This window comes from Grus americana, chromosome 5 (genome assembly GCF_028858705.1).
Source record: "Grus americana isolate bGruAme1 chromosome 5, bGruAme1.mat, whole genome shotgun sequence".
Classification (NCBI taxonomy): domain Eukaryota; kingdom Metazoa; phylum Chordata; class Aves; order Gruiformes; family Gruidae; genus Grus; species Grus americana.
The window spans coordinates 17,068,726-17,095,614 of record NC_072856.1 but is presented as its reverse complement, the minus strand read 5'-3'; the positions used below and the strand labels follow the sequence as shown (position 1 = coordinate 17,095,614).

General features: G+C 44.3%; 3 protein-coding genes across 10 annotated transcripts in view; all 3 read right to left on the bottom strand.

The window, feature by feature from the left end:
- The window catches only part of CARS1 (cysteinyl-tRNA synthetase 1), a 36,407-nt gene extending 32,621 nt beyond the window's left edge, over window positions 1-3,786 (bottom strand). Inside the window, exon 1 of one of the 2 annotated variants that reach the window (XM_054827438.1) lies at window positions 3,710-3,786. In XM_054827438.1, the coding sequence (XP_054683413.1) occupies window positions 3,710-3,734 (25 nt within the window). In that variant the 5' untranslated portion in view covers window positions 3,735-3,786. The remainder of the gene's footprint in view (window positions 1-3,709) is intronic. The other variant, XM_054827436.1, reaches the window with a different exon arrangement.
- Window positions 3,787-4,052: 266 nt separating this feature from the next.
- On the bottom strand, window positions 4,053-14,688 carry LOC129207072 (tumor necrosis factor receptor superfamily member 21-like). Its single transcript, XM_054827435.1, has 10 exons — window positions 14,596-14,688; window positions 13,141-13,234; window positions 12,187-12,318; window positions 11,864-11,975; window positions 11,192-11,265; window positions 10,399-10,497; window positions 9,130-9,164; window positions 6,102-6,413; window positions 5,612-5,660; window positions 4,053-4,789 (listed from the first exon to the last, which is right to left on the bottom strand). The coding sequence occupies exons 1-10, from the start codon at window positions 14,626-14,628 to the stop codon at window positions 4,494-4,496; spliced, it is 1,236 nt and encodes a 411-aa protein (XP_054683410.1). The 5' UTR covers window positions 14,629-14,688; the 3' UTR covers window positions 4,053-4,493.
- A 1,782-nt stretch (window positions 14,689-16,470) lies between these two features.
- Window positions 16,471-26,889, bottom strand: part of OSBPL5 (oxysterol binding protein like 5) — a 184,318-nt gene continuing 173,899 nt past the window's right edge. For all 7 annotated transcript variants that reach the window (XM_054827329.1, XM_054827330.1, XM_054827331.1 and 4 more), the window contains exons 17-22: window positions 24,451-24,587; window positions 21,562-21,747; window positions 20,878-21,016; window positions 19,606-19,723; window positions 18,815-18,917; window positions 16,471-17,805 (exon numbers count right to left, since the gene is read on the bottom strand). In XM_054827329.1, the coding sequence (XP_054683304.1) occupies window positions 17,670-17,805; window positions 18,815-18,917; window positions 19,606-19,723; window positions 20,878-21,016; window positions 21,562-21,747; window positions 24,451-24,587 (819 nt within the window). In that variant the 3' untranslated portion in view covers window positions 16,471-17,669. The remainder of the gene's footprint in view (window positions 17,806-18,814; window positions 18,918-19,605; window positions 19,724-20,877; window positions 21,017-21,561; window positions 21,748-24,450; window positions 24,588-26,889) is intronic.

Sequence of the window (26,889 nt, the reverse complement as noted above, 5' to 3'; positions counted from 1 at the left end):
AGTGGGGCAGCCAAAATTACTTCGAACAATCTTGGCACACACATTAATACTTGAAATTATAAAGTTTGACGTTACGTCTAGTTGCAAGAGCAACAGCAGACTTGAAAGTGAAATACATCAAAAAAAGCAGTTAGCCCAGGGGACCTAACAGCAGGATGTCTTTATGTTGAGACTGATCACTGACTCAAATTCAGCCCAAACGCACGTCCATGATGGCACAACACAGCAAGTGCAGTACAGCATGAACACACCTGAGCAGCTGTTGACAGGGTTTCTCAGGGCGCAGTGGCAGCTGAGCCACAGCAGTCTCGAGCTCCCAGCAGGCCCACTGTACCAATATGAGTTTCCCATATTGGTTTCACAGCCTGTGCTGAGCTACTCTTCAAACCACGGCAGCTAGCTTAAAGCTAGCACAAGTGTGTTCTACTCTGCTGCAGTCAGATGCAGAGATACAAGAAATTTGCTGTGTTTGAGAGAGTGCTGGGTGATCAGTGCCGTTCTGAAATACCTCTGAGCTTCCTATTTCAGTACATAGAGGACAAAACCATTCTCACTTCTGGCATTCTTGTGAGTAGCTCCAAAGTGGACTGAACTAATAAAACAAAAGCTCTTCTCCTGAAGCACAGGGTGCTCTCCTGGCAAAAAAAGAATGACTATAACAACACTGTCTTTTGAAAGGCAGTATACCAGAGGATCATTTCTTTTCAAGCAAAAGAAATTGGCCTAAACTATCTTTACTTAAAAGTCTGTTCCAATTTCATTTATATCAGTACTAAAAACAAGAGTAATAAATCCACAGAATATTGTTTTTCTGTGATTTATATCCTGCACCCTCAGTGTCTCACAATGGTTCTAATTCACCACACACTCCCACTGAAATATTTCCTGGTACCTCCTAGTGCTTCATCCCCTCTCCCCATACACTTCAGTATCCCCATCCTCTCGTACAGCTCCAAGCTGTCTTTGTTCAATCTGCAAGAGGCAGCCCACTGTTAAATGTAATTAATACCAATTAATGGATTCAAAAACTATTGAGGGAGAAGGGCCAATGGCCACATATAGGTCTAAGCTGCTTTACCCCTGTTGCTTTAGGAAACCAGGCTAAAAGACAGCCCTTCTCTCTGACTGCAATTTTTTTCCCCTCCCAAAACAAGAATTACAGTTGCTACTACTCAGTTGCATTAGTAAGTGTCTTCTTGACAACAGAGCTGTTGCATAACACTGAATGTTAACTCATGTGAATGGAATGATCTGTAGACATCAAATCATATCACTCAGGAGCAAATCCGTTCAGAAAATAAGCATTGAGCACGTGTATTGGAGAAGTAGCAAAATAACCTTGAAAAATTATAAGAATGAATGTTAACAATGTAATGCTCCCCCCCACATTACAATGTTGTTTCAAAGAAATTCCACATTGAGTTCTCATACAATAATTGCCAGTGTACGATCTCTTTGGGCGATATAATTGTCACACATTCTTCTTTCCGTGCATGAAGTGCTTCAATGACTACTAAAGGACACTGGGAATTTGTCTGCAAGACTGCAGCAACACACAGACTCAGACATAAGATCACTTCTACATTTTATTTGCACATAAATACCTTTTGAAGTTTAAATAAGATGTGCAACCCACACAATATCAAATTTAATGGAAATTTTTCACTTTTATTAACTTGAAAATGAAAACCTCTGTTCCTTGAAGATGTTGACAGCAAAATACAGAAAACTCATAAAGTAGGCAGTGAGCTAGCTGACACAAAACAGGGAGTTACTTTGCTTCATGGAAAAAAATAGGTTTTGTGGGCTTCCCTGAACCTGCTAACCTTGTCAGTCATAATTAGATGACAAATGAAATGTTCTGGGATTTCTGCAGAGGCATTCTCTGAGAAGAAATCTTAGACATTTCTGAATATTTTAAAATGTCATTTCTCTTCCAACTTGGCTTTCACAGATTCAAAACAGCTCATAAAAGATAAGTGTAACATGCCTCATTATTAATATGGCTCCAGATTAGCCATTTATCATGCCAGCTAGCCACTCTGGTAGCTTTGGAAAGAAGTCCAACTATCTGCTCAGCCAAGATGACTTATCCTTTTCCACAGAAGTGTCAGAAGAACTGAACCAATGTAGCTACCTAATCTATGCAAGACATAGCATACACACAGAGAGACCAAGAGACAAAGGACTTTTCAACACTCACACACAAGGATCAAGAGGCTTTTAGCACAGCAGGGATTTTTAAGACAGGAGTATCCCCCCAAGGAAGAGCTTGTCAGTCCTATTCACTTCATCCGCATGAGTTTGTTTCACTTCCACTTTTCCTGAACTGAAACTAAATGTAACAATAACAACTGAAGTAAAAAGCAAATACTATGTGCCCAATAATAAACTTAACTAAAAAGTTTCTCAAAGCACCCCTGAACTGAACTTTGGTGGGGTTCTCCCCCCCACACACCTTAATTAAGGTACTGAAAACACATCTGAAAAAGCCAGTCCCTTGACAACAATAAATGTTTTGGACTCCCTTACATAGTAACGTTACTTGAGACGAACAAATAGTAAAGTAACTTTCAGTAACAAAGAAAAAGAGGCAAATCTTTGAATCTACAGATCCTTGACTGGAATGACAGAAATTTCCAACCCCTTACGCACCATAATGGTATTTCATACTTGTATGACTGGTATTCCAAGTTTCCATTTGCTACAGTAGTGCCAAAAATTACAGGACTACCCTGGTCCTCCTTCCATATGGAAGAGCATAGTATAACCCATCATTAAAACATGACCATGAAAAAAAGTCTGGAAAAGTCAAAAAGTTCAGACATGAGTTCAAGGGAGAACACAGATGACTAGGAAAGACAGTAAGGGAGACAGAAGCAGACAAAAGAGAGCAGACAATAAGCACACAACTGACTAAGTGGTCTGGCAGCCACCTCACATCTCTTCAAACCCATCAAGCTAGAGAACAGCTGTTTCCAAACTTCAGCACTAAGCAGCTGTGAGTTTTTTCCACAAATCACTATATGTCATCATTAAGCTTTACATTAGAGGCGAGGCATGACATGGATCACCTCCCCTGGTCTTGCAAGGCACCAGAGGTCCTCCGATCCATAGGCACCAGTGTGAGAGGTGCAACCAGCACCTATAGATCCACATTTCCTACTACCCCATGCACGTACATGCCCAGTCACACGCCACACTTCAAACTCCTCGCTCCCCATACCCTGAAGTGGCATCAGGAGCTGCTTACGTGTCACCCAGCACTGAGGGACGCAGGTAACCTCCCCAGGGACACCCACCCAACAACGGGCACAGGGGGCTGATTTCACACGTCGCCTCTGCCCCAAGCGTGCCCTGATGGCTGATAGCCGCCTGCCTCACACCTCAGGGGCCTGCGGCGGCGGGGCTGGCACCGGGGTCCCCCCGCAACGCACCCCAAGGCCCCGAGGGACGAGTCGAGGAGGTCACCAGGGTGACACCCCCAACGACCCCAGCCGCCATTTCCCTCCCCGACGACTCAGCCGCCGTGACAGGGAGGATGGATCGGCGGGACCCCTCCTGCCCCGCCACCGCCTGACGTCACGGCGCCCACCTGACACCGTGACAGCGGCAGAGCCGTGACACCAACCCCTGCCGAGCCGTGACAACCCCGGAGGACCCCTCGCCTCGCCGGGCCGGGCCTCCGCAACGCCGGTCGCTGACCTACCCTGCTCGGCGGCTGCCGCTGCCATCCTGCTGCCTCCTCCCCTCGCTCGCGAGCTGATGCAACAGCGTGCCCGGAAGCGTCGCCCCGCCCCGCCCCGCCCGCCCCTACGCTACTTCCGACGGGGCGCCCCGCGTCACCACGGCAACGGGAGATCACCGCACCGCCCCCCTCCCGCCTTCCCCCCAGGCGGGCGGCCGTCGCGCGGCCGGGCTCTCCTCAGGAGCGGCCGTTGTGTCGGAGGGGTTTACCGCAGCCGGGCGGCCCCAAAACCGCCCGGGAAGGGGCTCTCCTCACAACACCTCCCACCCTCAGAGAAGAAGGTCTAAGAGTCAATCCCAGCTTCTGGCTCAACCGGGCTTTTATTGCTGTGCTTCAAACATAACACTTCTGAGCATACCAATACAAAACATAATCGTTTCAGAAACCAAAGCATTGCAATCCTCTCAAAAACAGCAGCAGCCTCTTCGTTCCAACCACCTGGGCTCAGACAGCACAGTCCTGCCTCACATGAAGGGAAGCAAGAGCTGGAAGCTCCTCGCTCTCAAGCTGGCATCTGGTGCCTGAGTTTAATATTATACAACTCAAAAAGACCCTAGTGAACATCACAACCGGAGTCCGTGTTAACACCAACGGTGTTAAATCACTTCCAGCTCCCTCTGTGAAGGTGAGGAGGATATCAAAGTCCATGCCATCACCTACTAGCAGTTTGTTGACGTCCTCATTTACAGGAAGTTTGTAGACATGTATATGTACACAGAAGCATTTTTGAAGTTCATTGTAAACATTAATCTGTAGCTTCTAATTTACTTATAATGTTATTACTTTTTAAAGTGTTCAATACATTATCATAAGCCTTGGTATCTATATACCTTAACTCATTGAGTAACTTAATAATAGATTGTTCCTTTCCCAATGTGTTTTTCCAGGTGAGAAGCATCTGATAAGATTGCTCTTCTATATCATTAGGAAAGTCACAAGTAATTTTAACAATAACATTTTCCTTCAGATGAGTTGTCATAAGCTGCCTCCATTTTTTCGGTGGTACTTCCTTTATAAAGGCCCAAAAGCTATCTCTCAGTTCTGAAAGAAAAAACACAGAACACACATCAGCTTAGGTTCTAAAATACAGATTTTTCTTTTTTCATAGCTAACATACACGTTTTTCCCATTAATTTTCAGCCAATACAAACACTGACCAAACAGCAGCAGCAAGGCCAGGTTTGACACCCAAGAAGCAGGATGACAAATAGGTTTCATACTCAGTGATCTTGAAAGAGACCAAAGGTACCAGTCTACATAACTCAAAGACACCATTCATCAGAGGTGGTTTTGAGGAAGGTTTCATTAGTCTGCATTTCTTCACTTAAGCTTAATAGGGCTACTCAACAGTAGGCTTTAACTGCTTCACTATGCTACTGGTATACATTTGCTACACCAAGACCAGCATTAGCAAAACCCATCACTTGGGCATCCAGCACATCAACTTGCTGGGTACAGGTAGATGTATGGGGATTCAATGCAGTCTTCCATGTGAGCAGTCATTTGACAGAAAGAGCTCCTGCTCTGACCTGCACCTCACTCATTAAGGCAGGGTACACTGCTGCAATGCAGACTTGTTTAAAACACACACAAAAAATTGTACCATTCTTACTCTTCAAAGCATGACCACACTACACTCCTGTCCAGAAAAGGAATGCCTTAAAGTAGAACAATTCACCACAGGGATTACAACTTCTCTCAAATGTAGTAATAATCCTGTTTCAGTGTATTTTACTATAAACAGAAAGCCTTATAGCTCTAAGCAATATTCATTAGCCTCCCTACACTATTCCTTAAGGAGATTAAAGTCAACAGGAAAAAAAAAAACAAATTCCAAGGAGTGAAAGTTTATGGAATACTTACCTTTTTGAGAGAGATCTTTAACAACTATTCGGTATTTTGGTTTTCGTACCTGTAATACAAAGTTGGACACATCAGAGCGCTTCACTCACGATTATACCTGAGCTACTTCACAGCTTGCTTCCACAGCACACACACCAATAAGGGGGAGGGCAGGTGATTTCACAGCACAGCTGAAAGTATTTGAGTAAAGAAAATTTCATGCTGAAACAGCCAGGCTACTAGCTCCGAAGTGAGCAACAAGGCATCACGTTTGCTGCTATTGCAACAGAATAGCTTCTGTGTAAATATTGAACAGGGAGATGAAAGAGGCAGAGCAGATTAAATGAGCAACTGAAGTTGGCTTTCCCAAAATATCACTTCCCGTTCTATTACATCTTTAAGGCAATGCCGCCTCTTCCCTATCGTTCTGCCTGAAAACAGCATCTAGTTAACTCAACTGAAATTACATGTGTGTCAGAGAAAATACAGTGATAATTTCACACACACTTACCATATGATTTGCCAGCATCCTACCACTTCGTGCGTTAGACAGGACATTCTGATGGAAAGCAGAATTCTGCCCAGTTTTTGCTGGTAATGAAGACTCAGCGATCCTCCTCCACCCCCTGCGCAGGATGGTGCCCCACCCAGAAAGTGCAACACCGTTTTCCTCTGGTAATGTGTTTTTTACTTCCACATTAATGTTGGTTTGCGCTTGGCCCTCTGGGCTGTCACCAGAGTTCTCACACTCTGGGTTGGCTATCTTATTTGCAGGTGTCTCCACTTCTGGTAAAATGAGGCTTTCAGTACTGTCCTCACACTCCTGTAAAGAATAAGAATTTTAAGAGATGTTTCATAGGTAGGCCTTCAAGGACAGTCTGGAGGAAGAAAACAGAATACTTGAAGTCACCAGATGTCAGAGAAATAATAGGAGAGCTGTTCATTTGTCAAAGTTACAAACATGCAAAAGTTACAGCCTCTATAGACTTAGACTTCAAATGGTTTCAGAGCCTCAACTCCACCTCGCTGGCTGTTCTGCTCCCACTGGACTGCGGTGTAAGGCTCACAGGCTGCCTCCACCACAAACGCATGAAACTTTTCCTAATGTTTTCTCATTAGGAAATTTCACATTTTCCTGATCTTTTCACTGGCTATTTGCTCCTCTCTAAGTGTGGAAGATGTGCACCCCTCCAGAGACAGGAGGAAATAAAATTGCCTTGCTGCACCGGAGCTGACTTAAACAGCAACAAGGGCCTCAAGCCTATCATTGTATCAAGGCTGAAGCTGTCAGAGCTTTTGCAGAGCTAGTAATAGCCTATTAACTCCATGTAAGTACACTACCTTGGGCCTTTTTTTTTGGCTGGATTAGTTTTTCTGGTAGATTCACAAACTATAATCAGTTGAAAGAATGCAGGCAGCACCAGTGCACATTGCATAGCTTTTGTGAGGGGACATAGAGGGACGCAAGTAAGGAGAACTGCATAATTTTTACCATTGTCGATACATGAAGTATATGCCAGGGAGTATAGCTCCAACTCATCATGAACAATACAAGTACAAAGCAGACCAGCATCTATCTAGCATATCAGCTAGTGCTGAAACTAGTAAAGCCTTAGGATTTATTTTTTTTTAAGGTGGAAAACAAGGGCAAAGAATGACTTTTTCCAAGTTAGATTTGTGTTTAAGGTACAGTTCCCCCATGAGCATAAGCCAGTGTGATTTCTGTTTGCACAAGGTCAGTGACCCACATGTGACCAACATGCATAGGCAGGGAGGTGAGGGGAACCAGCCCACACATCATACACATAGTTGTACATCATCCTCATTGATTTGATTTTCTGTTTGAGGGTGCAAACAGGTTAAACAAGTTGATCCTATTTATACAGAATAGGTTCTTAAATAGGTAACCAAGCAACTGAAGGTATACAACATGGCTGACTAATTGCTGCTGCTCTATTTTGGAATGAAAATATCAGCAGTATTTTTTGTTTGGTTTTTTTTAAACAATGGTATAAATTCACCAGTACTTTGGAAAGGACAGTGTGTTGGTGCCAAAACCCCTGGTCCCAGGACTGCATCAGTGTAATTCTCCTTAACAAATAAGCTTTTTGTTATAGTAGCATGTACACTCCAAGTGCAAGTACGTTGCAACTCAAGTCTGTGACCACTCATGTCAGAGCTAAGTGTCACCATGCACTGATTTGTGGTTGCATTATTTACTACAATTTTATTCAAAATACAGAGATGTTATATTTGCCTATTCCTATGCTACAGGATTTTGGCCAGGTTTTCTGTTATGCTTCTTCATCAGCTTCTATGAATACACAAAGCACTGCGAATCTGGCCAGGGCGTGGGGGGAGACACAGCCCAACAAAAACCCATGGGTGATTCACACATTTGAGCCACTTATGGACCTTAAAAAAAGAGAAGAATTTAAGGTGATGTTTTTAACAGATCTTTCAACTCCGTTTCTTCAGTCTTCAAGTATCTGTGATATAATTAAGATGCATTTAATTACTCTAAATGTCAAACTAGCAAGATTAGACAAGAGCTCACACACCAGGTGAGTACTGCGTGCATTGGGTGGGGGACAAGGAAGGCAACAGGCAGAAGGTGATATATATGTGCTATGAAAGGAATCCAGATACTTTTCTTAGATCCTCAAGACAAACTTTTTTTTTTTTAAAAGAGCTTGGTGTTATGCATCATTAACCATACTAGTGAAGACTGAGCTCATTTTTGCCTCACCATGCTGTTAGGAGCGTAGCTAGCTAGATACAAGCTAGCCTTGTATCGATCTTCAAAGAGATTATTGATAGTTTAGCATTTTGCAACTGAAACAGCAAGGTTCTGAAATAGCGTTTGACTACAGGAGACCAGGGTGAACCTAGTTTTAAGGTAGAACATATGCCAGCAACCAGCCTTAGCTTGGTAAGCAGTCTTCAGAAATGTGCTTCTGAACTGGTACACTGAGCCCTGAACCCTTTGTCTTTTGGGACTGTCTAGGACCAAGAAGTTAGACTGCCAGGTCCTGGTCTGTAGCTTGTGACACAAGCCCAAAGGCAGGAAGACTCAGTCACTTTGCTGGGTTAAGAGAAGTAAATCTTATGAAGAAGTGATACTGTAGTCCAGACGCAAGGAAAGCTAGAACACCACCATGCAGGGAAGTGATAGCTGACATTGCCTGGGGAATACACGCATGAAGCATCAAAGAACTAACCAGATCAAGGCATCACTTGGAGACAGTTTGAAGTGAAAGCTTGCACTTAGCCTAATTTTTTTCCACTTTTGAAACATCTTGGCCACAGGCTCTGGAATGTTTCCAAGGGAAGTACTGGAAAGGCCAACTGCAGTGGACACATGCAGCTAATAAATGCATCGGGCCCTTGCTAACATCTGGCCCTGTATGAAGCATAACAATCACAGGAACACATCCTACCAGCAGTCTACAGCAAGACAAAAATTGTGCGCTGTGTGTCAGTTACAATTAAGTAGTGCACAACACTGAGATGAAATACTTGATCCATCATATACTTACCAGACCTTTTTCTGCATCTTTATCAGTTGAAGCAGCTGGAAGACAAGATGAATGTCTAAGAAATTTTAGGAATTGCAGGTACTTAAGCATAGCTGAATTCACACAAGATTTAAGCAGTAGACACATTCATAACACAAACCAAAGCTCTAATATAAGCCATTTAGTTTCCTTGACCTGTCATACATTTCATGAGTACTAGCCCTAGCTTCCACCAACAGCACAAACGCTATGCCTTCTTTACAGTGGATAAGAGTCTCACTTAGTAAAATACAGACCACAAGATGTGGTTTGGCTTTTAAGCCACTCTTTCACACACCCCCCCCCCCAAGCTTATGCTTCTTAGCATTTTTGTGGGCTATTGCAATAGAAAAGAGAAGGCAGTAATTGCATTTACAGCAATACAATCAGTAAGACATGATTTGAACAAAGTTAAAAAATATTCTGAATTTTGAATGTTAACTAATTATTTTAACTACACTAGTCGCAAAAAAATTTTAATATGCAGTAATGGAAAGAAAAGTTTCTCAGGAAAACATCTTCATTACCACAAAAAAAATACAATGAATTCACACAGGACTTACCAACCTAACATTCATATTAAGAGGTTCAAAGGATGAAAGGGCAACAATTTGTAAAAAAGTTTCCATAGCCAAACACAAGGAATGAAAGTAGTTAATGATATACTTAGATATATGTGGCAAGAAATAGCAACTGAGTTCACAGATTTTTCTTGCTAATGCCAATACAATGACAGTAAATGGCTTTAAACTGAAGGAGGGTAGATTTAGGTTAGATATTAGGAAGAAATTCTTTACTGTGAGGGTGGTGAGGCACTGGCACAGGTTGCCCAGAGAAGCTGTGGCTGCCCCATCCCTGGAAGTGTCCAAGGCCAGGTTGGATGGGGCTTTGGGCAACCTGGTCTAGTGGAGGGTGTCCCTGCCCATGGCAGGGGGTTGGAACTAGATGGGCTTTAAAGGCAACCCAAACCATCCTATGACAGATAGCAAAAGTCCTTTTAAGGACTTTAAGCTACTCCAGCTTTGAAGCAACAGCATCTGTCAGCAAAGTAAGAAAGCTCATACTTAAAGTTTATGCATTTTATTTACTGAGCAAAACTAGTCTCTGTTACGTGGGAGTTAATTGAATCACATACTGAATGAGCTAGCGCTTAAACAGGTCCCCCATCAGGTAACACAAAAGCCAGGGATAGCCTTAGTTGCATTCTTTGCCTAGATCTGGAGAGTTTATGGATAGTAATCAAGCAGTTACCTTTATCCCTCTTCAGCTTTCTAGTTACAAAGCACAGCAATGAACAACCACCAACAACAACCAAAATCACCACAAGACTCCAAACAAAAGCTGTGCTTCCTGTGAAGGAAAAAGGAATAAAATTAGTACTGAACAAGTCCCCGAACAAGATATTCTGAAGTGCAAGTCTTCACCGCTGTCCTAGAGAACAGACTAAGCTCAGCAGAACCACCCAGCTAGCTTGTTCTGGAAAAGGCATTGGGACTATCAGCTGACCTCAATGTGCAAGTACTTGTTCGCACTACACGTCATTATCCCAAAGGCAGTGGGGAATTCTGTACCAAGCTGCAATACAACTTCTACAAGGCTTTCTGAAGAGACATTTAAGAAAAGATGGAAACAAGTATGCAAAAGATGACAGCAAGCTTCAGGTGCTGTAGCATTGGTAGTGTCAGCTGCTTCTTTAGTCTAGCAGAAGCTATCTACCAGCAGAAGAGAAAGCCACTCCATATGCAGCTTCTCAGGCATACAAAAACATAAAGTCTTTTCACTATCCATGACTTTCAACAGTGTCACTGTTGCAACTTTGAAAGCCTGGCAATACACATAGGTTCTCACCAAGTGAAATTTAACGTGGTTTGTCACTCCAACCCCTTTGAGAAATTGCCTTTAGCAAGTAATTCCCAGACCAAAATACAGCAGCTCTTAAACATGTTACAGTAGTTCAAACCACTGTTTTACAGACTGCTCTAGTGTTACTAGCCTGAAGCCCCAAACCCAACAAACCAAGCTGAGTGGCATTTATGTACCAGACCTTGATCAGGTAAGCCACATCCTAGGTCCATAGTAGCATTGCAATTCTGCACAATTTCTTTTCCATCCGGACATCTGAAGTAGATGGCAACACAGGGTTGTAACAACATTTCCAGAGCAATATACAGTTCTGCCCAGGCCTGATTTTTTTTTCAGGCAGAGCTTAGAGACACAAACAGAGCATGCATAAACAGATAACTTTGTTAGAGGTGCACCTTTAAACAACCCAAGATAATACTACCAGATTAAATAGAAACAAAGCAAATAAAGCTCACATATGTTAGCCTCTAAGTGGCAGGAAAAACCCCACAGAGTAGATGCATTATTCATGCACAGTTAGTTTCTTTCAGCAGGTGGTTTTACCTCCTGAAATTTTGGACTGGCTGCTACAAAGCTCATTCAAGTGTGTATGTGAGGAAGTACTAATCTGAAGACGTGAAAAGTGTAAACTTACAGCCAGAAGCCACAGGGACAACAATACCAAAATCCATATCTTTCTAGGTCTCAACCTCACGTATTTTGACACCTAAAATTTAAATGCATGAATAATGCCATTTGGCTTCAGGGCAATTATTTACAGCCTAATAACATAAGTTAGGTATTGGCACAGATTGGGCCACAGGTCTAACATTCCTTAGAAGGAAAGGTTGCTTATATTCATTATCAAACTTACATTGTACTGCATCTTTGACATATTTCACAGCCCTCAGCAGGGCAGAAATACCCTTGTTTGCATTGGCATTCAGTATCATGCGTCAGAGTACAGGGTCTCAAAGTTATCTGATCTAAAAATAAAATACAAGTTAAAGAGTAAATATAGAAGTTGTGACACTCTAAAACTGTGTAAAAATCATACTCAGTCCATAAAGGCAATTTATTTCTAAGTTCAATAGCCTCAATGACTAGAAGTGAAAAAAAAAACCCAGAGGACTAGGCTTTCCACATTAAAAAAAAAGGGGAGAAGGTTTAAGGTTTCATGAAAATTGTGCTTAGTACCCTCTTTGCATTGTCTGCACGACAAGCACTCTTCCAAGCCGTTCTCATGGGCAGTATAACCCTCTCCTTCAGTGCAAGGGATGCATCTTCCTCTCACATGCGGAGCACTGCAGTGCTGAGCAACATAAGTACCTGTGGAAGAGGAGAACCGGCAACAGCAGCAGCCTCAAGTGATCATTTAACAGGCAGAGAACTATAATAGGATGTTACAGCACAAAGCCATTTTTGGTGAAGGTTCAATCCCTCCTCGCCAGCGAGTGGTGTGCCACACGAGCTGAGCAGCACAGCATGGCCAGGAGGTACACCCGCAGCTTGCCGCTCAGATAGAGTGGTGGCAAACGAGGCGTGTAGCCAGGCCTCTGCCGGGACACACCGAGGACAAGGATGACTCACTGCAGCAGCTCAGAGTCACTCACATGGTCAGCGCCATGTCCTCCAAAGGGGCATGGTTGGGCACAGGGAGAATTGCTTATTAAAAAACTCTCCTCTCATTTGTTTGAGTTATCTTTAAATACATCAGATAGCCCTCCAATATTATCTAAGGGCAGTGTGCTTCTTGGCACAAAGCTTGTTAACTCTGCACACGTTGAGCAAAGACAAACCAAAGTTTTACCTACAGATACAGAAATACCAGAATTCCCCTAAGCCCGCTCTTTGAGCTAACTAAAGTTTTTCTTTTTTTAAAAAAACCACACCACCAAGAAAACCCACACCACCACCTGACTTTGAACACTTCAACAGCAGGCAGACATTTCCTGGCTTGCAGCCAAGGCACCTCTCCCAGTCATCACCTATTGCACAAGGGCTCTGACTTCTAAATGGAGCACCAAGAAGCCACCATAGCTCCAACGGGGCTTATGCTTTCACCAGATGCAATGCAAAAAGCAGCAGTGGTGTCATCTCCATTGGGAAAAAGACATGGCTGTTATCAGCTATAACTGCCTCAAGTCTTACCTGCTGGACAAGATACGCAGCAGTGACCTTCATGTAAGTATTCTCCCTCCCTGCAGTCCTCTGCTCGGGTACCAGTCATTATCAGCAGTGTAACCTAGAGCAGAGACAAACAGGTGTTTGAGTGATTCATTCTCCCAGGACACGATAACCATCTTGGGGAGATGTTCCTGTATAGACTTGAAAACACATCCAGAAGTTCATGGGAAGCCACAAAGGAAACCCAAACTAATTTCTGTTAAGTGTGCCACTCACAGCAATAATTACAATCACAAAGCCGGAGTTAGAGCAGCACTGTACAGCAGCTGAGGGGTTTTAGGCAACTATTCCCCAAGATCCTCACCTCCGTTTTAAACTTCTATTTTCTTTTAGCTAATTCACTGCAACTGAATTTCAAAGGCCGAGGTTTCTGCCTTGTGCAAGGGATTCCTTCCTCCCCCCCCTTTTTTTTTAATTCAGGAGGGTCAGCATTAGTTTTCCTTCAGCAAAATGGAGGAAACGCCCCAGAGATCCCATCCAACATTTCTCGATGACTCTGTAATCTTCATCAGAAGGCAAATAACTGAGTCATTCACAAAAAACACCCTTATTATAGCCACAGGAGCATTAGGACTTCCCCCCGCTTTAGAAGCCTGCGTGATGCACAGCCCCCGGCAAGCCTCCAGCGGAGCGGGCCGGCTGACGCCGAGGATCCCAGCACCTGAGAGCCCAGATGCCGCGGGTTCCGGGCCAACGAGTTACAGCCCTCACTTACAACACACACGCGAGAGAAAGTGGTTAAACAGAGGCAGGAAGAGGGGAAGGGACTGCCGCGGAGCTCCCCGTCACTAATTGCGGTCAGCGGCCGATTTCTAAGCTGAAAGTCCCCCTGCCCGGCTCCCGCAGCTCCGCTCTTTCAACTCTCTTCTCCGGGGACTGAGAGTCTTCCCCATAACCATGTAGTTTAGAAAACGGCCAATTTCACGATTAGATAACGTGAGGACTATCAAAGAGCTCGCGCCTGGCGTAATTTTTTTTTTCCACGAGTGGAGAAGGAAGGGCGGCAGCGATTGCGTCAGGGAGACTCGGGAGAGGCGCCACCTGCCCGCAAGTCTCTTAGGGGACTCGAGTTTAGGGCTGGGGCTACACCCATGGCAGCTGCGCTTAGCCTTCTTAGGTTCAGGGGAGCTGCCTTAACTCAGGATTCCCGAAACTTCGGGCAACACGAAACAAAAGTTAAGGGAAGTTACTAAAGTCTCTTGAGGAAAAGGAGGGTAGAAAACGCCGCAAGTCTCCTCCACACTGCACTTCTAGGAAAGTTTTTTTTTTTTCCCTTTCAAAAGGAGGAATTTAGGGGCTGGCTACCGCCAGGTGCGAGTCTCTACTCGGGTAAAGGACAAGTTCCTGCCCGCAAACAGCAGCCCCGGCGCGGAGATCTCGTCGTCTCCCTTCGCACCCCGTCCCGTCCCCGGCACTCACCAGCAGCAGCTCCGCTACCCCTCCGGCTCCCATAGCAGCGCCCGACGCGTGAATACTGCGGCCTCTGCTGCTCTCGACACGTCCTGGGGCGGTGCCGCCGCCTCTGCTTTATCCGCCCCCGGGGCGGGCAGCGGCTACTCCCCGCCCCCGCCGCTCCGGCACTTCAGAGCCCTCGGGAGAGAGCGTGAGCCCCAACAGCACACTGCCTACCCACTAGAGTCAAGGAAAACCAGGTCGTGCCTTAGGACACACCCCGGTACCATGCTTTGCACCACCTATTAAGAGCAGGAGGAAACCATGTTGGAAAATGGCCCGATTCCTGCCTCTCCATTCAAAGCTCACGTTGTTGCTGAAGGGCTAGTCGCTGATCACAAAAAGGAGGGACAAAGGATGGAAAGAGAATTTTTCCAAAACCGCACAAACTGGGGGCATAACTGGGTTTTCTAAAGCCCTAAAAGGGTTCTCAACTTTTCCAACAGCAGTTATTCCTCCTAGAGAAATAACATTTCTGGCTGTGATTTTCCTCAAGAATATCTCTCATCCTCCACGTGCACATAACTGGCATGTAGGGACATTCACCTCCAAATGTTGAAATTGGATTAATACAAAGATCCCTGATTGTTCCTTTTTGGATTATTTTTTAATCCCCTGTGGCAGCAGCAGTAAATGTTGGAAAATCCTCCTCTGCTGTTGCATAATTAGTTTATGTAGGCTAATAGTTTCTTTTATTGAACCGCTCCTCTCGTGGTAACAGCATTTGTTTTATTTAACTGCAGTAACAAGTCCCAGTGAAATCCCTGCGGGTGTGTAGTTTGGTAAAATGGAAATGATCCAAAGAATTTCAAGCATTTGCTTTACACCTACTGAAGGCTTCCTGCTCAGCACTGCTTTGGTTCAGGTGGGTCTGAGGATTTTTTTTTTTAAATTTTGTTTTTTACTCTGTCTCAAACACAGAATACATTTGTACCCAAGAGATGTAAATATCCCTTTGGAAGAGGAGAGGCTCGTACCAGTAACTGGAATACTTGGTCCCACAGTGGGCTGTGTGAGATGAGGACAGCTGTGCTGACAGGCCAGAGATGTGCTGACTCGCTGAAGCATTCAAAGGGAGATTTGGGCAGGAACTCAGCAGACATGTTTGCACAGCATTGGGAGCCAACGCTCTTGAGGCGCATGTGGGACTTGGCATTGCCAGGCAGGCATTATTAGCAGCTGGACCTTCATTCACAGGCAGAGGCCAGGGGGACGCTTCTCACCGAGGTTTACACCACATGTGGCATTGGTCTGACTTCCTCAGAAAGGAGCGACTAGGACTACTAGTGCCTTCAAAAAGGCACCTGATGTGGATGGATAGCATTGACCTTCTTCAAGGATGATTCCTCAAGGATGAGGAATCCTTTGGTTTTCTGGAGACTTTTGCTAATAATGAAGTCACTCTCACCCTTTATTATTTACAATCTATTTCTTCAATGACACCTTCCAGATGCTGGCTCTTATCCTGTCTATCCATGTGAGAGAGTGGTGGTTCTCTCCATGGATGTATTCTCTGTCATCAAGTTAGCTCCTTAATATAAAGGTTTTCTAAGTCCAAGACAAGTCTGTGCATTTACATGTACAACAGCGAAAATCAAGGCAACCACTTTTCTTTCTATTTTGAGGAAGTTGCTACCATTAGCAGACATGGGCAATTTGAGCCAGAGGGGTGTCAAAGTGCTATCGCTGTTCTAACTTATGGCCTATGTCTAAGATTTTTGAAGACCTTTTCCTGTAGCTTTTCCTCTAAAAAGCATGGCCTAAGAGTTGTTTATTTGTAAAATGCTATAAAACACAAACCCAAGTTCAAACACACAAATAATTTCTCAGACATACTGCCACTGAAAGTTGTGTGTAGTTTTATTTCAACATATCAAGCACAAACAGGTTTCCCCTAACTGGGGAATATGACAAGGAATGTACTTAAAAATTTGGAAACATTTACATTGAAAGATAGCCCAGACTGGCATCACCACTAAGTATTTTAAGGCTGTATATATAGCAGTACTTACCACTTGGAACTACTTCAGGCCAGAAAAGAAAGGCTTAGTATTGTCCGCAGTCTACAGAAAATATTGCAAATCTTTAAAAAATGGTGTAAAATAGGAAGACTATTAACAGAGTTGAATGAAGCAGTGGCAAAACCCTTCTTCCTTCCTGACCTTTGACAATAAATGTGCCTACGACTGAACACACATACACCTATATTGCTCCCGTCCCTCTCACCTATCCTGGGGCAGTGGATTCCTCTCTACAGTGCTAGTGTGTGATATTATAAAAGAGCTATACAGCAAATAATAACAATAAGTGACCAGGTTTTATGAACAGGCATGTCTGATGTTACACTCAATGGGCCCGGTCCAGGACGCCAGTCTGCTCCGTAACCAAACGAGGAGCTTTCACTGAATACTTCCCATTTCCTAAAGAGGAAGGGCTCTAGGAAATTGTGCATATTTACAGTTCCTGTGGAATGGAAAATAAAACACATCCTGAGGTCCCATTCTGTGTGTGCTGACAAAACAGATCATGACTTAATATCCTGGGGGTGGGTTTTTTGGACCAAGTGTGCACCCTCCCATAATTAAATGCAGGCGGACAGGCACCATGGACATCGATTCTTTACAGCTCCCCAACTGCACTCCCACACTCACAGAGCTATGAACCAGGCCAGCGTGACCTTTCCAAAACGCTGGGGTGTTTACCATTTTGGGGGTACCAATACTGCTGGGTAATTATTAATTGCATCGGAAAATGACAAGACATAGAAAACAAATTGCACAATTAAAGCTACATTTGGCTTCAGCATTAAGGCCCATACAGGTTAAGAGGTCCTTGAAGATGTACATGTAGAAGGCAAAAATGACATAATCCGCAGGAACAAAGTTTTGCAGGTTCCTAGGTCCCTTTTTAACCTTGTTTTTCAACTTTCTTCCACCTCTGTTGCGTTGGTTCTAAAGTGCTTTGGTGCCTCACTGGGCTCCTTGCGTGAGTGGCTCCCCTCCTGCAGCCAGTAATCGTTATTGCTGCCAAATGTAGTGATTTTATTTGAAGACATAATTAATGAATAGCTGACACGTAAGAAAGATGCAGAGGAGAAACCAACAGCGAGAGTCCAGGAGGAAGCTTTCAGAAGAGACCTTCCTGTGGAAGGACTTTTTGTTCAGAGCACTGAGGTTTCTGGAAAAGAAAGCAGTATGTTTATTTGGGTGTCGTAGGAAGGTGTGCATTCACACCTGTGCACGTACCCAGAGCTTCCACACAGGGGGAACCCCTGTACTTCAGAGACACCCTCACAGGTGCAGCACTGTGCCCTGCAGACTTTACCCTCTCTTTTGAACAGAAAGATGCTGGATCAGGCAGAGTGTGCTGGTTGGCATGAGAAGGTGTAAGGGCATAAACTCCAAGAATCTCTTCACCCACTCACAAACCTACACCCTAACCTTCTCAAATACAAGGACTTGCCCTGGACACCCCCAAGAGCAGCAGAGAAAAGCTAAAGCCATATCACCGATGGCTCTGGCACCCAGAAACGGTGGGCCTCGTGTGTGATCTCACCCCACTAAAGTCTCGGGAGGGCTGGATAATACTCCTCACACAGAGGGGAATCAGCACAGCTCCCTGGAGCAGATCTAGCAGTTAATACCTGCCCTGCCCTGCCCACAGGAGTCTGCAGTGCAAAGCCCTTCACCAGCAGCTCACCACTTACCTCAGACAGCAACTAGCATTTTATACAAAAAGGGGGAATTTAGTGCTTTTCACCCACAGAGCCCAGTTTTCAGACCACACACCTGCATCTCTGCAGCAAAACAAGCCAATTCATAATGTACCTAACGAGAAGGGAGACCCCATGCCTTCTTGCCTGCAGAGATTTATTTATAGCCAGGATCTGGCACAGTCCCTCTCAACCTCCTCTCTTTTGCAGTTGGGAGTACCAAGAGATGCTTAACATGCTGAGGAGATGCTTTCTGCCCTGTGAAGAGACTCTTAGGAGGAAGAGAGTTCCTCACTGTTTCAAGTCAGGGGTGGCTTTGCCTTTCCGGTATGTTAATAGGTTACTTATTGAGACAGTCGTTAACTGCAGCCCTGCAGCTCATAAGGATGCTCCAAAGGCCCCAGTGGAGGAGTTAATGCCACAGGTTATTTTTAGCCCATTAAGATCATTGATTCGATACGAGAAAATGGTTACCTGTGTATGTCCTGTTGGGCTCTCTGTAGGGATAAAACAGCTGAATGAATTTCCTTCAGGTGATTCATTTCTTTTCCGCACTGAGCACACAGATTTTCAAACCCTGCAGCAAAGTATTGAAGGACATTATGTTTTGCATCACTATCTCTGGCGGTGGTGATGAAACACAAACCAGGTTCACCCAGCAAGTGGCTGGCTGTGATCAAATTGTCATGGCCGGGGGGACGCTCTCAGGAGGAAACTTGGGGAAAAGGGGACAGGGGACATAATCTTCTACCCCAAAGACACAGGTCAGTGGAACGGGTCCTGTGACACTGGCCTGGGCCTCCTTCTTGGCTCTCAGGAAACAAATTTTGCAGCATTCTCCTCAGCTGAGGAGAGAGGAATGGAGTCCTCACACCTGGCCCCGTCTCTGAAACATTCAAGGTCACCTCCAACAAAGGCTGAGAAAAGGGCATCAGAAACAAAGCCTGTTTCCTGTCTGTGGATTGTAATGTCAGTGCATTTCTCCAACGTGTTCATGCGAGCCCGTACCTATTGGAATTTCAGTGTATTTTTCCAACATGTTTGTGCCAGGAGTTGGGAAGCCCTTGTTGGCATGGATAGCATAAGGCAGAAAGAGAAGTAGAAGTATGTACACAGAGTAGAAAAGCAGAACATCGTCTGCATTTGCCTGTGGGCTATGGGCCCATGGCTTTAACGGGGCTGAGAAATGTCCTAGAGCTGGCTCAAGGAGTAAGGTACCAAAGGAAGAACATTAAAGCTTGACCCAGTGATACCCAAATACTTGCCATCATCATCGGAGAGCTCCTGCACCGACTCCGGTGTTGAACAGCTGCTCTCTGTATTCTGGCTGTGGTTGGACGGCTGATCGCTAGTTTTGCGGCGCCTGCAGTCTTTGGCAGACCTCTGGATAAAACAGGGGTTAAAAGAGATTCAGTCACTGTCAAATTGAAGACTCTTGTCTTTGGCTTTAAACAAAATAATTCGGGGTGCTGGGGAATATCTGTGAGATTGGAAAGTCTGACTGCTTTCATAGCAACTCCTAGTAGTTGGACTCCTGGCAGCTAGTTAAGGGTATTACACACATGCCCCGTACAGACGCATTTCCTCAAATGATAACATCCTTAAGACACCCATTCAAATTATTCTTGTTGTAGCTTTAACTGACACATGCTAGTGACAAATTTTATAGTTCTTTTGCTGCGAGCGTAACCACCAACCAGGTACATAAGTGAAAGGATGAAAAGGAAAATTTAGAGTAAAATTTCCTTGGGAAGATTTTTCAGAAGGTACCTGAAGGATTTAAACATCATAGAACTTTTATACCTAATTTCTTGATGCACTTTTGAAAGTTTCTCCCTACCTCCTAAATGGGGAAACCAAACACAGTGATTCAAACACTTCTCACTGAAGGGTCTGAACGGCAGTTATGAACCTCAACTTTCTCATCATTTCAGAGACATTCAGTTTTGAGGTATTATAAAAGAAAAGTCTATGTTATTAATAAGGTAAGAGTTCCTCAGTGTAACGTGGGTTATATCTAGCTAGTTCAGCAGTTCTACTTTTACAAACCTTTTTATGAATGGCATTTATTACTCCAGAGATGAATGCAATGAAATAAGAAAGTATCATCCCTGTTTAAAGGAGAGGATGGAGAGAGGTTTCTTGTCCTGTCTAAGAGGAAGTGGTAAAGGCAGATGGTAAAGATCGAAACTGAAGTTACAGGATCTCAGTTGTATACTCAAAAAACTTGCTCACACCCTCACTATGGGAAGTTTTCCACTTTGGAAACACTGAACAGTAAAGCTCAGCTCAGTCATGCGCGAAACCAAGTATAAGAGTCACTGTCACTAATGCTGGGTGGAAGAAAAACACCAAAATGGATAGGATATGTCAACCAAGAATTATAATTATTTGGACTTAATGATGGTATAATATTGCAGGTCTAGAGTAGTAAGCTCTGTTTACCCAAACCAAACCTTTCAGCCTATGCTGCAGAAAAGGGCTATGTATCTAAACAGTCTTAAAGAATATTATATTTCCCAAAACAGGCGTTTTACCTTGTGCCGTGTAATCTGATTGTTTATGCATGTTGTTTTGTGGTTTGACATCCTTGTGGGTAAGTGTCTTTCCATGGTCTGAAGTATCCCATTCTTCTCAAATTGGGCAATGTCATTCAAAGGATCCCAAGGTCTTAAACTTTTGAGACCAAATGAAAAAATATCAGAAAAGCAACAATCCCACCAGGTATGTTAAGAGCAATGCACCAATTCCACATGCACCAGGGCAAGCATTCACTCCTGACACCAACAAGAATTTCTGCAGATGCAGTGTGAGGAGTAACAGATACTTCCCTCTACATTCACAGTTCCTAGCAGTAAATGAGGGGGGTTCAGTCTCCAGAGGCTTCACCCTTCTTGCCAGTGGAGAAAGCGCAGTGGAGAAAGCTGTCAACTCTGCTTGCACAGTGCAGAAAATCTCTGCTAAATGATTCCACACGATTGCAGCAATAGGGATTTGTACCAATGGCACAGCCGGTTTTCCGTTGCCAAGCCCTCATTTCCAGCTATTCCCAGTTAGTATCAGGAATATGTATTCTACTAATGACATGGAGCTCAGAAAGAACAAGCCCAGGGCACAGTTTGGGGAATGGCAGGACCCGAATTACAGGTCTGTAACCTTGCTTACATCCCTGGGGACTCAAGTGGTGAGGTCTGTTCATAACCCTGAACCCCACCACTCACTCCTCATATTTGTAGTGCCATTCGTTAGTCGTGGCGTCGTGCTGGAAGAGCAGCGGTTTCCATTCCGTGCCATTCTCTCTCCGCTCCCGGGCAGCATTCCTCTGCTCTTCTTCCAGCACAAATTTTTCCTGCGTCGCCTTGTGTTGATCGCCTTTGTTTATTGCACTGGTAACATGCTGCCAAAGTCTAGAAATAAATAGGGAAGCAGGTTAAACCACCTGAAAACCAACAACGCATTTTGCCAGCTGGAGCCTTAGAGCAGACACTTTTCTGGTCTATTGATACTCCAGAGGAACTGTAACAGGATTGCTCAGCCTCAGTTTTGGCTTGGAAATTAAAGGAACGTTATGAGAATGGCAACACTGAATGCTGTACACAACAATCTACTGAAGAACAGGGGAGCTTTCCCTTAGATAACATCACCTACAGTATGCATTAAAATATTCAGTGCTGTGTGAGTTGTAAGTTAGTTATACTCAATTCATTGAGGTCAGTGACCTCTTTAGAAGTGATCGATGTATAATGGAGAATCTGTTATCTTCCCCATCCTTTCAATCATTTACTTTTAGGAGCCCTTATGTTACTGTCTATCCCTGAAACAAAGACTTTATATTTAAAGTTTAGAAGCATTGGAAAGCAAATTCATGTGCACAGCTTGCAGCTGCACATGCAATGTCGTACTTCTATATAGGATCAGCAACCAGATCTGTAGGAAGCTGATTCAACCTGCAAGAAACGGATACGTACTTCTACTCACAAAATGCAAGCACACAGGCTTTCACTTGCACTTTTTTCAGCTGCCAAAAGACACGTGATCTGTCATATGAAGTCTCATTGAGCCTCTGCCCAGAAGAGGGGATCTGCCTTTTACAAGAGAAAAATCTTTTTTTTTTTTTTTAATTATAGCCAAGCTGTGATAGGCCTCTCCACAGTTCCTCCCATCAGAGCACTCTAATCTTCATTTCAGATTGGAAATACTTCTGTGATTAGCAGCTAGCCCTCCCAAAACACTACTGAGTGGTTTAGCGGTTAGAATAGGCACTGGAGATCCAGGCTGTTCCAGTATTCTCAGCTCCACAAAACACCAGTCCTCCATTTAGAAGATTAATACATTACTGCATTTAAATTGGAACTTGCTGTGAAACTCTTAATTTAAAAGGGATACTGATGCTTTTATTGTATTTCTAACACCGTAAGTTAACACGACACTTCCAAAAAAGCAGCCTCTTAGATAACTAACTGAAGGCAGAGGAACACTTTCCTGTCTTTTTTGACACGTCACTCCCATTTTCCTGTGTATGAATCTTTTCTCTCAGAAACAAAGGAAGGAAACTCAATTCAACAGCAAAGTGATGGGGGTGGGGGAGGGAGGAGTGAAAATAACGGCCTGAGAAAATACTGCAGTGGCTAAAGAGTCAGTCCTAAGGAATGCAGTGCTGTAAATAGTGATTCCTCTAGGAACCTCAGAGGGGCACACACAAAATTGTTTGACAAGGGCAAATTACTCCATCAAGAGCTGCATACGTCAGACAATGAGACCCTCCATGGTGAGCTGCATAACAGTGCAAGCTTCAGAGACTCTCCAGCATTTGTGAAAATAAGTGATTTTCAGCACTGCAGGGAAGACTAAGCAATTCAGGGAGAACATAACCTGGATTAGATGGTAATTTATTAATGCAACTGTCAGCATAATGAGCTCGGTGGAATATCTGTTAGGGATCTCTAGAAATTTTCCTTTTGCATCCTTCCCCTGGATGCATGTATCATTATTAATCTCTGATGCAGCAAAGGGAGTCAGCTCTGGCAGTACCCTGGTAAAAAGAGAAATGGAGATTCTTTGTCTGCAAGACTGAGATTTCTCTTCTGTAAAAGAATCTTCTTCAGAAGATTAAGAGAGAAATGTGCTGCAGTCTGCTCTGCTCTGTGACAATGGCAATTGCATGACTGTAAGTTACAAATACAGACTTTATTGCCCATAACACCCACTCCTGTCCAGAACAAACTAAATGTTCATGTGTTTTTGTTTTCATGCAATCCCTTTCTTTACGCATAAAAAGGGCGATCTTCTTAGTGTGATGTCATGCAACACCAAAACTAGATGCCCACAGGGAAGTGGCCAATGTAATGCAGAGCCAGGCAGCAAACTGCATGTGCTGGCTTGGAATGTTAGCTGGTGCTGGCTAAGCATATTGGTGAGATGGCAGGACTAGTTGGTTTGAAGCCAGCACCACATGATGTTGCTCTAGCTGTTCTTGCTCAAGAACTGGCTCGGGGATGCTCTTTGTGTCAGGTAGTCATTCCTTCCACTTCCTAAGTCATGTGCCAGGACTATATTTTTAGGTAATCTAAATTACCCTAAAAAAGCTGGTGCAGACTTCATTGGAGATCTCATCTGAGATTACGAGGCAGGGTTAAACATCTGTTTAATTACATTCTCTCATAGAATCCTGTTATGTGGTTCAAACTACTGCTCTGCTCATGCCACAGCTTTCCACATGATTCCTGAGTCTAGTTTAAGAGCCTGTGGTTGAAACAACCCTTCTTAACAAGACATCTGACCTCAGATTGACATCTTGCCCTTCCATAAAATGTTCCAGCAGTTAGAGAGACTGTTCATCACCTCTGGAGTTCAGGGAGAGTTGTTATTTTAGCAGATAAAATGTAGCCTCCACTATTTCTCAGCCCAGCTCCCTGATTATTTCAGAGCTATACTTCATGGAAATACTCCAGAGTTAATAGACTGGAAAAAAACAGGTAAATGGCTGGGTAATATGTGCAGGCAAAGCGGATCAATGCCTTTCCAGGACTGTGCTGAGGAATCAGAGCCTTCTGATCAGAGCCCCGCTTCCAGCAGGGAAGCAGCAGCAAGGTGTTCCCAGAGCTCCTTACCTCTCTGACTCAAAGTCTGTCTGCTCCTCAAACAGCACAATGTGGCGCTTCAGTCTCTGCCTTCGTACTTCACTGGTCGGGTTCCAGAACATTTCCGCGTTCCCATTTTTCAACTCGTTTATATGTACTTCCCCATCCTGAGAATAAAAATAAGTGAAAAGGTTAATGACAATCAGAAACACAAGGCAGAAAATAATCCTGACAAATGGAAGCTGCTCCCAGATGATGACCAAGGATAGGGCTTTGCTGGCAGGCTTCTTTCCTCCTCTATCCCATTAAATCTCACTGAGCATTTCCTTAAAGTTTCTAAAATGAATGAGGTGAGGCATTGCTGGAAACACTGGCTGAATTAATCAGAGAATTAGAAAGGGACCTGGTCCCTTTTGTAAGTCTTGTCCCTAGCCAAGGGTACCCACAGAAGCCCTACGATGCTCTTCTTTCCCTGCTGTTTCTCCCAGGTACCACCCAGCACCCTAGTTCCTTTTCCAGTCTTCTATTCCTCAGTGCTGAAATCTCACACAGAGCCTGCTGAAATACTACCCTCTCTAGAAAGGAGAGCTAAAGCTGAGATACTCTTTCACATTTTTATTTTTTTGGGTTTTTTTTAGTTTAGCCAGTTTTTTCTATTATTGCTACTGGCTAGACAATATTGCTGTGTCCCTGCCTAACTAAGCTGCTTTGCAGTCTTGCCCACAGATGCAGCAATGCCATGGAGCCAAACGGGGTAGTTTACAGAGTATACAGTGAACAGCACGACGCTAACTGCAAGTGGAATGAATCAGACAATTACAGCTGCTGAACAGCATGTGCACTGGTGCCATTCAGCTATGTGGCCATGGTATGAGTATCATGCAAACTTTATTTAGGTCATGGCTATTGGCTTTGCCTGTGACCGCCTAATTTCTTTGTGCCCCAGCTGCTGCATTTCTTCCCCTGCCACGGTCCCTTGATGCATATCTCGAAGTCCACTTCCCACATCTTCAGTTGTGAAACCCCTTCAACCCTGAGGGACTCTCACCCCTCCTTTAAGTCTCCCTCAGGACTTTTTCTGCCATGTATTGAGGTGCCAGTTCCAGGACAGATCTCAGGTCCCCCAGAGCCCCCCAGATGTGGATGGGAGGAGGCAGGCAGGCATTATCAAATGTCACTATGTCCATTTCTAAGGGGCATATATACAAGCCCTCAGCTGCTGCTTTGATCCTGGGACTGAGAAGCATTGGGATTTGCTTCCCTCCTTTATTCAGGTGGGTTTTCAGGTCCTGAGGCACAGAATTAGCCTTTCAGCTGCAAGGATTTGCGTCAGGAAACTGGACGGTGCCAGAGAAAAGCTTGCAGAGCTCAGGAGAGCAGGCCAATACTCTCAGCAGGGAGGGAAGAGAACAAACAACGTCCCTACTGCTGCACAGCAGCTACTCTATTCACAGCATGCAACTGCAAACAGCAGCTTATGGAGCCACTCTTTCAAAGCCATTTAACTTCTTTTATACATCATTCTAATTTTGTGCACCACAACCAGAACAAAGAACAAGGGAGGAATAAATTATTTTCAGGCTGATAAAACCTGAACACAGAAGGCTGGAAGCTGAGCAGCACACAACCACGTGGCTCAGTGCCCCAGGGGAGCCACTCGATTACACGCTTTTGTGGGTGGTGTTCACAGGACCCACCACAGACAAGGTACTCCACAGTCCAGCACAGCTCTCAATTGCCAAGGCTCATCCTGCAGGAAAGGGAGATGAGAATGCAGAAGCTACCCAGGCACAGGGAGCAAATTTCCTTGTATACACTGAGAAAGGGCAAATCTCTCCACTTCAAACTGGTTATTAGCTCTTTACATAAAAAGGCAGATTGCCTGAGGGGAGGAGTACAACACCAAAGGCTACACTGTAGTTAGGACCTTACTACAGAAAGGGCTTTCTCCAGGCACATTTCACCTGACCTACTTTAAATACCTCCTTTAGCATGAGACAAATCTTGTGATTTGATAATCACAAGGAGTGACAATTTCTATGGACTCGAAAGGGAGCATAGGTCAACAATAATGAAGGTGTAGATATCTAAATGTAGCTGAGACAAATAAATGTAGTGAGCTGGCCCAAAGCCAGAGCTCACTGCTTTTGCCTCAGTTACTAGGAGTACCCAACCAAAACTCTAGTCAATATCCTTCACTGTGCAACTTTATTCTTGCTGGATTTTGGCTTAAGGATGCCTTTGAGTGATTCACTTGTAGATAACAGGTGTGCAAAGGTGCTAGCTGCTCTACCGACTATTCTGAGCTGCCCATGCAGATAGACCCTCACAGAATCTGCCTCTTGGTCCTTCATCTCATGAACAGGGGAATAACCATCTTCTATCATAAAGGTTTGCTGTGAAAATAATGAATTTAAAACCCCATGAAGTTCTTCCCTGATACTGCCGTAGCTGGGGAAGTATTAAACA